Source organism: Alligator sinensis, unplaced genomic scaffold, assembly GCF_000455745.1.
Source record: "Alligator sinensis unplaced genomic scaffold, ASM45574v1 scaffold281_1, whole genome shotgun sequence".
Taxonomy (NCBI): domain Eukaryota; kingdom Metazoa; phylum Chordata; order Crocodylia; family Alligatoridae; genus Alligator; species Alligator sinensis.
In genome coordinates, this window is record NW_005842306.1 from 551,070 (window position 1) to 564,951 (window position 13,882).

Consider the following 13,882-nt stretch of genomic DNA (forward strand, 5'->3'; position numbering starts at 1 on the left):
ATGCCAGTGAAGGGGATAATTAGAAAAAGTGCTTAGCTGTAAAGTTGATTACATAATTAATTCAATTAATCTGAAAGTCTTTTTGCACAAAGTTCAGGCCTGCCCTGTCACACTCGTACTTTAATTTCAGTTCACATTTACTGAGTGTTGGAGGCAGTAATTACCGTATTTACTTAAATTTAAATTACCCTGAATATGAGATGACACCCCCCCCCCCAACCCAATATTTTGATTCTATATATGGAAAATTTACAATATTTGTTATAGAATCTAAGTACTGGAGGGTTGTCTTGACTCTCCCGTGCCACTGCTATAGCAGGGGAAACAGTAGCTGGGGAATGGGGTCAGGTGGTTTCTTTGCCCTCTACCCTATCTACTTCTTCCCCCTGTAGCCATCCTGCCCCTTCCCCCTGCGTTACTGTTAGACTCTGCTGGTGCTGCTTGGGCTCCTCTGTTTGGGAGCACAGCACTTGAAAGTTTCCTGTTGATAAAATTAAGATAGTGCTGGCCCACTTAATGAGACTGTTGTGAGATACAGAACACATGACAGCATGTTAATTAATTGACATGCTCTTAAAGCATATTAAAGACATGCAAAGTTCTCTTGATGGATTCCTGATTCCATCATTAACTAACTGCAGAGGGAGCACTATTCAGTTCTGCTTGGCTGGAAGCTTGGATTCTGTTTTTGAAGTATTTGTTGCTGAATACCTTGGATGGGGAAGTAGGGAATTATTTAGGATATCCAGGGATGCCTGAGATTCCCATTTATTTTATTTTTTTTAAAAAGAACCCTGGTGATATTCATATGCATTTTCATTGGATTGGGTTGCAAGCTTCAAAGTGTGTCCCCTAACTAAAGACATGGTAAGTTATTTGTCTTCAATAACGGTAAGATGGTGTTTCAACCTGTACTGATGTAGGTGTGTATCTGACAAAAGTAGAGAATTACTTCATTGCTTATATGGTATTGTGATTTTATTAGCTACAAAATTCAAGCATATTTGAAGAATGTTTCCTTTTATTTTTCTTTCAGCAAATGGTCAGCAGAGGTCTCAGGCCGAAGCCATGCCATGCCTCACATTAAGACTTATATGAGGGCATCTCCTGACTTCCAGAAGATTGCATGGTTTTTAGTTACCAGGTAACCCACTGCATGGCCAATTAAAAGAGCAAATATTTTAGTGTATCCCAATCTTTTTCCTACAGACCCAGGACAACTCTCTTCATAATCTGTGCAAGAAGTAATAGTCTCCAAAGAAGCCTATAGAAACTGTCTGATCTTAATCTATTTAAGATTTTTTTTGGTGTGTTTGCAGGGAGTTTTTAGTCTCTAAAGAGTCTAATCCTGCTGTTTTGCTATCAGTGGAAACAGGTTTGGGCACAAAGTGGAAATTAGATGAAGTTCAGACGAAATGACTGCCAGTCATTAAAGAAAACTGCTTGTAAGATAGGAGAATATTTGTCTAAACTAAAATCAGTAAACTGGATCTTATGACCATGTATGTGTTTGTTTGAAGATGCTTGAGTAAAATGTTAAAAATATAAGTATCATATGGTATAAGTCACTCAAAACACTTGCAGCTATCACAGGCAGCCATTTAAATCTGGTAAATAGCATGAGCCATTTGCCAGATTCCATTGATTTGAATATTTTAGACACTGTTTATGCTGAATTAAAGTATGCTGGCTAATTTTCAAGGGAGTAACAGGTACATAGTTGTTTGTACAATATTAGGCTTAGTTAATGTCTTACTTGGATGCCTTATGCCGTTGACAGTTTCCTTTTAATGTACAGAACCTGATGGACTTCTCAGCTGCTTACAATGCAGCACTGGCAATGCTGAAGATAGGCTATAAGGATTAATTAACAACTCGCCCATGTATCGGGTAAATCTTCTAAATGCCAAAGGAGGATGGGGGAGATGAAAGAGGATACCTGTTTCTTTTTGTTTTAGTTCAGGTGGTAGGTCTTAGATCAAGGGTGGGCAATTATTTGGGCTGGTTGGCCACTCAAGGAGTTTTGGTGAGCTTTTGAGGGCTGGCTGGTGCTTACCCAGCCTCAGGCCCCCGTCATGACACCACCACCTGGGGGAGGGTGTCAGGGAGATGCCAGTCGATTCTATCCGGCCCCAGGCCTATCTGCCCCATACTCCCTGCCAGGGGTGCCGGACAGAGAGGGTAGGAGGAGTCTCCATGGAGAGTGGTCAGGGACCCCTGTGGGCAGGACATGCTCAGGTGGGTGGTTGGGATGGGGCCATGGGTGGGGAGCAGTGTCCAGGAGTGGAACAGGCAGGTGAGGAGCAGATTGAAGCTCTGCTCTCGGCCTCGGTCCTGGCCCTGGTCCTGGCCCTGGCCTTGCGCTGTCACTGCCCCACAATCCTAGCCCTGCCTGCTTGTCCCACTCCTGGACACTTTTCCCCACCCATCTGCAGCCCCATCCCATCCACCCAGCTGAGCTCGCCCACCCCATGGGGGTCCTGGGCTGCTCTCCATGGAGACCCTGTCTGCCCACTGATTCTGGCACCCCTGGCAGTGGGCGCAGGGTAGATGGGCCAGGGTACCCAGGCAGTGGGGCCAGGTCTGGCAGCAGCAGTGGACATGCTGGCAGTGATAGCCAGAAGTTTGAGGGCAGAGTGTACCACACCCGCAGGGGCTGGCGGGAAGCCAATTCCAGCTGTCATGCCACCCTTTTTCTACTGCTACACCACCCAGCCCCATGGACTACAGTTTCCAATGCGCACAGGTATAGGGCAGGCTGCATTCCATGCCAGGCAGCACCTCCATGCCTGGGGGCAATGGGACCAGTCACACATACTAGGTCCCATACAACCCCCCACGTTGGGGCTGAGGTACCCACTGTGGGTGGATAGGATCACTTGGTTCACCCTAGGGAATTATGTGCAGAAAAATTCAAAATGACATACTGAGTCCTGGGGCCTGTATTTGGGGACAAAGCCAGCCTGGCCTGCTGGCATGCACCTTCAGACCAGACTGGGTTGGCTTTGTGCCACTACATGGGACTTGCAGCACTGTAGGAGGGAGCTGCACAGACTCTGTCTCTGTGCCTTCACATGAGACTTATAGCACTCCAGCAGGAAGCCTCATGTGTAGGCACAGAGTCGCACACCATCAGGCTGGGCTGGCTCCATGCCTGCATGTGTGGCTTCTCACTGGAGTGCTGGAAGCCCCACCTGGAGTTATGGAGCCGGTTGGCCTGGGCCCATGGCAAATGGCTCCTGTCTGCAGTGCTGCAAGCCCCACATGCTGGCACAGAGCCAACCCAGTTTGGTTTGAAGATGTGTGCCAGCAGATGTGTCCAGCTGTGCTAGTTCCATGCCCCTGTGTAGTCCCCAGGACTTGGCCAGAGCCGCTGACTGCTGAGAGATTCTGTGTGGTGTAGCCATGAGCCTCCTGAGCGCCTACCATCTGCTGTTGCTGCTGCTGGTGGCAAGGGCTATGCACCATGTGTGGGGAATGGGACGTGGGGGGAGCCTATACCCAACCACCCACAAACCCTGCACCCCTCCCCACTGCTCAGCTATCCAGTTGCGTGCCACCATGCTCGGTGCCTCCACATAGGACTCCCAGCTGGAGTGTTAGGAGCCCCATGGAGGTGAAGGCACAGAGCCTGCCTGGGTTAAATTATGTAAAATTATGTGTAGTCACATATTTTATGTGCAAAATTGGGTGGGTGCATAATTTCATAATTCCCTGGGGTATAACTTGGTGGGCTGGATTCAGCCCGCATGCCATATTTTGCCCATCCTTGTCTTAAATGATCCTTTTGAGGACCTTTCCAACTCTGCCTGTCTATGATTCTACTTTTAAAAGACAGGTCTACAATCTCCCAGAGGCGGGAGTTCTGGTTTGTGATAGTGTGTGACCTACTCCAGGATCCTCGATATCGATGCCGAGTTCCTTTGTTAAAGCTGCTATACTTCTATTGTAGTATTGTATATAGATCCCAAATTTTAAACTGAGCTTATTCTTGTGTTTGGCACAGTACAAACATAAAACAAAGTCATGGTCCATGCCCTGAAGAACTTGAAATCTTAGGAGAAATAGGTGAATATTACAGAGATGAAGGTCTGAGGAATCCAGGGCACAACAAGAGTTTATGATCTGTGTGATCAGCAGCAGAGTTACTTTGCTAGATCATTCTTAAACCTTGCATATTCTGAGAGTCTGGGCTGCTATGTTTGATTTCTAGAAACAGTAATCTGTCCGTGGTAAATGTGAAAAGTAATTTCCCCAGCTTGATGAGAGAAGAGGCAGAATTTCCTTCTGAATTTCTTGGCTGAACAGAAGCATTTGGTTGTACTGTGTTCATACATATAGGGTTTTGAATATGTTAAGTGCCACTGTATAGGATAACTGAATGTCATAATTGCCTGGAAGCATTCTGAAGTCACTACCTGCCTTGTTTATGGAAGAAAGTGAGGAGATGGAGGCTAGAGCCTGAAAGATATTTGTCTCTTGTATACCTACTTCATCTGATGTATTGCATGGAATTCTCCAAACTTTCCCTTCCTAGTTTTGCAATTCCATTATCATCTTGGACAGATGACCTTGTAATTGCAAGTAAATTATATCTTTTAGCCTGAAAATGCCTTTGCTGCGCAGAACAAATTCCTTACTTATCTAGTAGAGCAAACCATGCTGTATCAGCATATGCTGAAATTGTCAAAAATCCCAAACCTAATAATAATGATTATTATTATCATTATTATAATTAATGATATTAATTATATCATTAATTTGCTTTTCTCAAGCAGTTCCCATCTGTGTATATTAACACAATTTATAAATATTAATTAAACTTTACAACACCCCAGGAGGGGAATGTTATCTTATTTTTAAAGATGGGGAAACAGAAATGCCAGAGGTGTCATGACTCAGTAGCAGAGCTTTGTGTGTATGTGTGATGGGTTTTTTTAAGTTCCAGTGTATGCAGTAACCCCTACTTAATCTATGTACAGACTGTTTAAAAAAAGGCCCTGCTTAATATCTAGTCACTCTTAGGTTAGGGGAGGTGAAAACCAACCATCTTTGAAAGATGAAATGACTGTTATTTCCTTCCAAGGGAAGGTGGTACAAGCCCTAATGTTTTGGCCTTCTAAAGCTGTATTGGAAAACTACTACAGAATGGAGTGAGAGTAATAATCTTGGATGCACAATGAGTAGAGGTCTCTCTACTAGAAGCTCTGGCTGGTTGATTTCATGGGCAGATTGCAGGGTTGCCATTTTCATGAGCTTATCATGGCTGGGGTACCCTTGTGCCTCTGATGGGTCCAGGGGCCCCTGGTGGCCCTACCCCTGCTGCTGATTGGTGGAGAGGACTGTCCATCATATAGCTTGCGCCTTACCACTAATTCATGCACAGCCCTAACCCCAGCCCACCCCATGCCTGTTCCAGACTCACCCACCCATGCTGAGCAGTGGCAGCAGCCTGGCAAAAACTGCTGCTCGGCATGAAGGAAAAGCAGCCCCTCTCCCTCACTGCTGCTCAGCCCTTCTTGCTGCAGCTGCCCAGAGCCTGGGTGTGGGGTGGGTTGGGGTTAGGGTTGGGTCTGTGCACTGTTGGTGGTGGCAGGGAGGAGCTACAGGGTGCTCAGGCTCCAGGTTGTTGCGTAGGGGATGCTGACTATTGTTTAATTGTGTGATTTAAAATTGCGATTAATTGCATCTATTTTTTTTTTAAATCTTGCAATTAATTGCGATTAATTTTTTTAATTGTTTGTCAGCCCTACATAACTAATCATGCCTTAATCAGTGACCCCACCACACGTTAATTCATTTAATGGCGTGATAAAACGGGGAATAGGCCACAAAGTTGTTACACAAAACATGCATGATAATTTTGTGGTTGATTCCTATTACACCTTAAGTGGAATATGTGGTCAGTGCCCCTAGCCTTGGGAGTACACTAAAGCCCTTCAGGACTGCAGTGAACTTCCAAGGCTGGGAACACAGTTGAGAAGATCAGGGCTGCAAACCACTGGAGTGCAGGGAGGCCCTTGGCTCAAATGCTTTCTCATGGCTTTTTTCCAGGGTGTAGCTGGGTTTGTATCCGGTTTTTAGCCATATTGGTTGGGACTGGCTGTGGTGCAAGGCGCATGTGTGTAAGCCCATTGTGCCCCTGAGAGCACAAGACCCTGGCAGATCCTGACCCCCAGAGGGGAGCTGAGAGGGAAGTGGGGCCTGCAGTGGGTGGGCGCTAGCTAGCAGTGGCTGAGTGGAGCTGAGGAGGGTAATGTCCCCCTGGCTCCTACTTAGCCCAGCCCCTGAGAGCCACGCAGATCGGTGTGCTCTGGGTCCAGTGTGTGATTTAGCATGGGAGTTCATGCAGAAGGGCGCATGAATGGTCCCGACGCTCTGATCGGCAAGCCCCCCAGCACCACTGAGGCCTCCAACCAGACGGAGCCTATGGCTCCAGGCTTTAGGGGCTGCCTGGCACGGCTGCCAGCATCTGGGAATGGGAGCTAGGGCACCCCCCGTTTGTGGGGTGTGCTCCCTTGTGAGTTCTCTAGAGTGCCAGGTGAGGGAGCTCCAAGCAGAGGTGAAGAGGCTTTACACCATTAGGGCCCATGAGCAGGACATCAGTGATTACTACCAGGCCCTCCACCTGAAGAATGGAGAGAGAAGAGCACAGAAACCCATCAGCAGGATGAAGGACAACGATGAGACTGACCTGGAGCCCATCTTGGAGTTGCTTGGAAGACAGTTGTCTCTGGCCTCAAGGTGTGCACCACGGTTATTCCTCCCCTGGAACTGCAAAACAGGTGTGTGCTTCTCATGATACCAGCAGAGTTGTCAGTGGAAACACTGACTCTGGAAGAAGGAAGGCAGCCAGCTAGGATGATGGTCTAGTGAGCAACCTGAGGATTGAAGGGAAACTTGGAAACAGTGACCATGAGATGATCACCTTCTCTGTCCACAACGAGTCAGTGAAATCAGCTAGTAGGGTAGAAATCACTGATTTTTAGGAAAGCTGATTTCCACAAACTCAGGAGATTGGTTAGCAAAGCCCTGCAGGACCACGGTCTGATGAGGAAGGGGGTACAAGAAGAGTTGTCATTCTTCAAGGAAGCGATCTTAAAAACTCTATATAAGTCCATTCCCTTTCACAAAAAAGGCAGCAAAAGAGCTGGGAGACCCTCCTGACTCAACAGGGAAGTCATGGACCTCCTGAAGTTACAACAAAAAGCCTACAAGTCAGGAATAACTACCAAAGAGGAGTTTTCAGCAGCAGCCTGCACCTGTAGGGAGTAGACCAGGACCGCAAAAGTACAAACAGAATGCAAATTGGCAACCCAGAATCAAGGACAGCAAAAAGTCCTTCTTTAGATCTGTAGATACTTGGAAAAAGAACAAGGGAAGCATAGAGCCCCTAACGAATGAAATGGGATGGCTGATACCCGACACTCAGGACAAAACTGAACTCCTGAATGAATACTTCACATTGGTATTCCATGAGTCCAAGGATGTTAGCCTTCTTGACAGGATACAGGATATGATCATGGTGGGGGATGACCACCCTCCCATAGTTGGTGTAGATCTTATGGGGGAACATCTACAAAAGCTAAATAGCTACAGGTCAGCAGGACCGGATGAACTACACCCAAGAGTGCTAAAAGAACTGGCTGATGTTGTCACATGACCGATGGCAAAGTTATTTAAAGACTCATGGTACTTGGTAGAGGTCCCAGAAGACTGGAAAAAGACCAATGTGGTACCTGTCTTTAAGAAAGGGAGAAGGGGGGACCCAGGAAACTACAAGCCAGTTAGTTAGACCTCAATCCCTGGTAAAATCCAGGAGAAAATTATTGAAGAATCCATCACACACAGGCTACCTGAAGGCAGTATTCTGAAGGATAGTCAACATGGCGTCATTATGGGCAGGTCGTGTCAGACTAACCTCATTTCCTTCTACAGTCAGGTAATTCGCCACCTAGATGGTGGGAGTGAGGTTGATGTCATACACTTGGACTTCAAAAAGGCTTTGACCTGGTCTCCCACAATGTCTTCCTGGTTAAGTTGGGAGAATGCAGCCTCAACTACTTTACGTTCCAGTGGATAGGTAACTGACTCCATGGTAGGACGTAAAGGGTATTGATTGACGGAACTGAGTCGTCATGACAGAAGGTGACCAGTGGTGTCCTTCAGGGTTCAGTACTCAGACCCATGCTCTTCAGCATGTTCATCAATGATTTGGGTTTGAATTCAGATATTATAAGCAAACTGGCAAATTTCGTTAACAACACCAAACTACAGGGAACCATAGTCATGCTCGAAGACAGACTGGCAATATAGGACAACCTGGGCAGGCTTGCAAGGTTGCTGCTTTCCAAGCTGCTGGGCTGGCTGCATACACGCAGCATTTATCGGTGACATTATTGGCCACATCAGCCAAAAAAAGCCAATTGCCAATTAAATGTCAATTTTCCTTTTATCGATGCTGTTACGATATGGGCCAACATATCGGTGCACCTCTACTTCTTGGCTCTAGCAGCCTACTATGGCTGAGAGGGAGCCAGGACTGTAGAAGCTGTTGGAATTATGGCTGAGCTCGAAGCCTTGGATATTGGGAGCTGAGACTTCCAGGTCAATTTTGGTTTGAAATTCCCTTTTGTTCCAAATGAGAATCTTTCTCAATTTTTTTTTTTTTTGTTCTCTGGGAAAGTTTGAAATGTTATATTCTCATTATGAAACACAATGAATTTTTTCAGGCTTTTGTATGGAATGGAAGTTGAGACTTTCAAGTGCATCTGGCTCTTCCCCAAACTAAAGGTCAGTTGATATTTGTTAAAGGTTTCCTTCTTCAAAAAAATAAGTTTAGTTATATTATACTAGAGTGCAGTGGGACTCCGCTAGGTATTCCATTTAAACTCAGTAAACTTAGGACATTGTTCAAAAAGATTCTCCCAAATGGGTTACTGAAAAGGAACTTGGAAATGAAGTTTCCAGCAGTTTTTTCTGTTGAAAAGTAGAAGTAGGCCTTTGATTTCAGATGTATTAAATACAAGCAATAATTTGGATATGTCATTATGAGTGTTCTTATGCATCCATACCCAGTCTTATTTGTGAGCAGGAGTTCTTTTTAAAGTTGTGGTATTCTGCTGCTCACATATTATTTTTCATTTCTTTTCAGGGTTGCAATTTAATAAAAATCTCACAAAAAGTGAGTGACTGGGATTTGCATAACTTCCACTTTGTCCGTGCAGATGCTTTTTTGCACAAGGTTACACAAATATAATGGGAAAAAGGCAAACACGTGATGGGATTTTTGTTTTCTGTTCATCAGGTGCTTAGACTGAGTAACATAGGTCAGGTTTAGTCGCATCATACCCATATACTGATTATAGATTCATAGATGCTAGGGTCGGAAGGGACCTCAACAGATCATCAAGTCTGACCCCCTGCCCTGGGCAGGAAAGAGCACTGAGGTCAGATGACCCCAGCTAGTCTCCTCTTAAAGACCCCTAAGGTAGGGGAAAGCGCCACCTCTCTTGGTAGCCCATTCCAAATTCTGGCCACTCTTACCATGAAGTTCTTCCTAATGTTCAGCCTAAATCTGCTCTCTGTCAGTTTGTGACAATTGTTCCTAGTAACCCCAAGAGGCACCCTGGTGAACAGAGCATCTCCGATTCCTTGCTGCATCCCCCTAATGAATTTGTAGGCAGCCACAAGATCACCTCAGCCTTCTCAGGCTGAAAAGATTCAGTTCCCTCAGTCTCTCCTCATAGTGCTTGGCCTGCAAACCCTTAACTGTATGAGTGGCCCTTCTCTGGACTCTCTCGAGGTTATCCACATCCTTCTTAAAGTACAGTGCCCAAACAACACAGTACTCCAACTGTGGTCTGACCAATGCTACATAGAGGGGAATTATCACCTCCTTGGTTCTATTTGTCATGCATCTGCTAATGCATGATAAAGTGCGGTTAGCTTTGCTGATGATTTAGTCACACTGACTCACGTTCATCTTGGAGTCCACCTTGATTCCGAGATCCCTTTCCATTTCTGTGCTGCTGAGAGGGTCATTCCCCAGCCAGTAAGTGTGCTGGATAGTTTTGCACCCTAGGTATAGCACTCTGCATTTGTCCTTGTTGAACTGCATCCTATTGTGTTCTGCCCACTTTACCAACCTGTCCAGGTACGCATGCAATCATTCCCTATCCTCCGGTGTGTTCACTTTACCCCACAATTTAGTATCATCCACAAACGTGGACAGAGTACACTTCATGCCCCCATCCAAGTCACTGATGATGACCCTGAAGAGTACATGTCCAAGGAACAAGTCCTGCAGGACCCTGCTGCCCACATCCATCCAGGTCAATACCGACACGTCCACCACCGCTCTCTGTGTGAGACCCCAAGCCACTTTGCCACCCACCAGACGGTGTAATCATCTAAGTCACAGCCTCTTCATTTAATTATGAGACTGGGATGAGATACCATATCAAAGGCCTTCCTAAAATCCAAGTAAACAATATCCACCTCTACTCCTGCGTATAAGTGCTTTGTGACCTAGTCATTAAAAGAAACAAGTTTAGTCAGGCATTATCTACCTGCTATGAATCCATACTGGTTGTCCTGCTGCATTATTTGTGGTAGTCCAGCAGGAAAAATATGATCCTTAATAATATTTTATCCTTAATAATAAATATTTTTCCAAGGATAGAGGTGAGACTAACTGGCCTATAATTACTTGGATCCTCTTTCCTCCCCTTCTTGAAGATAGGGACCACATAGGCCCTTTTCCAGTCCTCCCAGACCTGACCTGAGCCCCACGATCACTCAAACAGCTGTGCCAGTGGTTGACACCAGCCAATTCCTGCATTACCCTCGGATGAAGCTTATCTGGGCCTGCTGATTTAAACACATCCAGTTCGTCCAAGTGAGACTGCACCAAGTCAGCGTCAACAGTTGGTGGACTCTGGTGCTCCTCTGATGCTCATCTAAGAACCTATTCGGAGACTTGTCTTGATCCTTGTTCAGGAACACTGAGGCAAGAAACTCATGGAAGAGCTCAGCCTTGTCCACCCCACCCTATCTGTTACTAACTGCTCCTGCTTGTTTAGTAGGAGTCCTATGCTGCCCTGAACCTTCCTTTTACTTCCTACATACCAGAAAATGACTTTTTGTTGTCTTTAATTTGTGTTGCCAGCCTCAGCTCCGTAGTTGCTTTGGCCTTTCTAACCGCCTCCCTGCAAGTGCGGGCCAAGTAGGTATACTCCTCCTTGGTAGCTACCCCGTGCTTCCACTGCCTTTATGCCTCTTTTTTTGCCCTTAGGCTTCCCTGGATTTCTCTGCTTAGCCAAGGAGGTTTTTTGGCCCCTTTGTCCCCTTTCTTTCACATTGGGATTGTCTCCCTCTGTGCCTGAAGGATCACTTCCTTTACGAACGGCCGCCCTTCCTGGACTCCCATCTCGCCAATATTCTTATCCTGCAGTGTGTCATTGACTAAATTCCTGAGAACACTGAAGTTAGCCTTCCTGAAGTCAAGCACTTCCACCCTACCAGTTACCTTTCCCACCCTGCGCCATATGGTGAATTTGATTGTGATTGATGGTCACTGTTCCCAAGGTGACCACAAATCTGCAGTTCCCCTACCAAGTCATCCCTCGTAGCCAACACCAAGTCCAGTAAGTCATTCCCCCTAGTGGGAACCTATACCTCCCATGTTAAGTGAAAGTCCTGTATGCCGGTTAAGAACCTGTGTGAACAGTTGGATTTGGCTGTCTGCTCCTCCCAGCAAATGTCAGGGTAGTTTAGGTTATGACAACCATGTCTGTGGACCATACAGCCTCTGAAAGCTGCCTTGAGAATTCCAACTGGGAGGATCAACAATAAAATCACCTGTACCCCGATCTTCCTAAGCCTGATCCCCAGAGCCCTGTAGTCACTCATGATATGGTCTGGACTACTTCTGGCCACATCATTTGTACCCACAAGGATGAGAACCATGGGATAGTAATCAGAGGGCTGGATGAGGTCAGGAATCCTTCTTGTGACATCCCTGATCTGGGCTCCAGGCAGGCAGCAAACCTCTTGTGCCATGGGATCCGGGCGACAGATGGTTCCCTCCATTCTTCTCATCAGGGAGTCACCCAGTGGTGACTCATAGGGGGTGAATGTGCACCCCCTGAGAGTGCTGGTGCACCTGACCAGCTGCACTCGCCACTTAGGCGATGGGCAGGGGGGGCAGGTGGAAGCACTAGTACCCTCCCTGCAAGCGCTGGCTGATCATTACTGTCACTCCCAGAAGCGGCCGCAGCAAGATTGGCCACAGGGGGACCCCCAGTCGGCAGGACTGGCCACAGGGGTGGCACGTGCTCCCCCTGACTAAGGCAGCACCAGTCGCCCATGGAGTTACCCACCACGATGACACGGTGTCTCTTCCAGTGACCTGGCTGACCCTCAGCTTGCTCAGTCATGGTTGAGGGCTTCTCCAGTGCACTTTTTCCCACCGCACACTCCTCCAGTGCAGCCAGGGCCTCATATTTGTTCCCCAACTGCACCAGGGGAGCCATCTGTGGTGAGAGGTCTGGCCCCAGAGGTGACCGTCCTCCATTCACCTGCATCTGTTTCATGGGGTTCCCTCGCTGCTACTCCGCCAAGTGTCTTGTCTTGCAGAGAATGAAAATAACCATCAATCTCATTCTCTGCAGCCCTGATCCCTGCAGCCTGCTCACCTCTGCCTGGAGTTCCCTTACCTGCCCCTCCAGGACCTCAATTTGGGTGCACATAGGGCAGGTGAAGGGACTCCTGGCCCTCCCGCTACCCCCGGGTCATTGAGGGCCTGCCAGGCAACCCCTGCAGGCAGGGGGCCTGGGTGCTGCTGACCCACCCAAAGGCTCCGTCTGGGTGGAGACCTCAGAGGAGCCCCAGGTAGGAGGCAGAATCGGGGCAGGGTCCCTGGTTGCGCTCCAAGTCACCACCCCCTTTAAGACTCCCTCACGTGCGCTCACTTGAAGACTGTCCGAAGATGTCAACGTGTAGAGTTCAGTCTCCTCCTGCTCCTCCTCCTGCACGAACTCCTGTGCAAACTCTGGCATGCCCCTGAAGAGCACACCTGTTTGCCCAGTTCGGGAGCACAGCTCCCACCCAACTCAGCTATATGGGGACAGAAGGGTGAAAAAAAAACTCTTCCTGATCTCCTACAGCTGGCCTGGTTCCTTGCCCCTCCCCCTTACTCTCCCCGGCTTACCTGATAGTCACTCCTTGTCTGCCAATCAGGCAGCTCTGCTCTGCTGTGGTCAGGGGAAGTCGAGAGCACACGTGCGCCGTGATTATCTTCTTTATCTGAGGGAAGATGTCTTTTTTTGCATTCTGTATCTGAATACATAGCATTTGCTCTTGGCTGTCAAATTGTTTTGGAGATTCTTTACTTATTTGCTCTCCACTATTGCTTTTAAAGTGTTTCAGCGTTACTTCCAAATTTTTTTCTTTTTTAAATATTAACTTTATTATTAACTAATATTTTCCCCAAACATTATTTTACGTTTTTTCAAGTTGAATTTTATTTTAATCATAGTTCAATTCCTAATTTGTATTATTTATTTCAACTTCATTGATGTTCACAGTTCTTCCCAAGTTCATAAACTATGGGAATTCCATTAATATAATATTCTTCAGACCTTATAGTGTTAATGGCACTATAAAGGACGTGACTAAACGTATTATAACAGGTAACAATTGGTTATAACTTGACTAAACAGGTTATAACTGGTTATAACTCTTCTCAGGTTACATTCTAGTTCAACACTCAGGCATTTGTCGCGTACTTAATTACTTATAGTCTTCATAGATTCATAGATGTTAGGGTCGGAAGGGACCTCAATAGATCATCGAGTCCGACCCCCTGCATAAGCAGGAA

General features: G+C 46.7%; 1 protein-coding gene across 1 annotated transcript in view; it reads left to right on the plus strand.

The window, feature by feature from the left end:
- The window catches only part of TDP1 (tyrosyl-DNA phosphodiesterase 1), a 123,433-nt gene that overhangs the window by 49,118 nt on the left and 60,433 nt on the right, over positions 1 to 13,882 (plus strand). Inside the window, exon 13 of the mRNA XM_006028350.2 lies at positions 1,037 to 1,144. Within this exon, the coding sequence (XP_006028412.1) occupies positions 1,037 to 1,144 (108 nt within the window). The remainder of the gene's footprint in view (positions 1 to 1,036; positions 1,145 to 13,882) is intronic.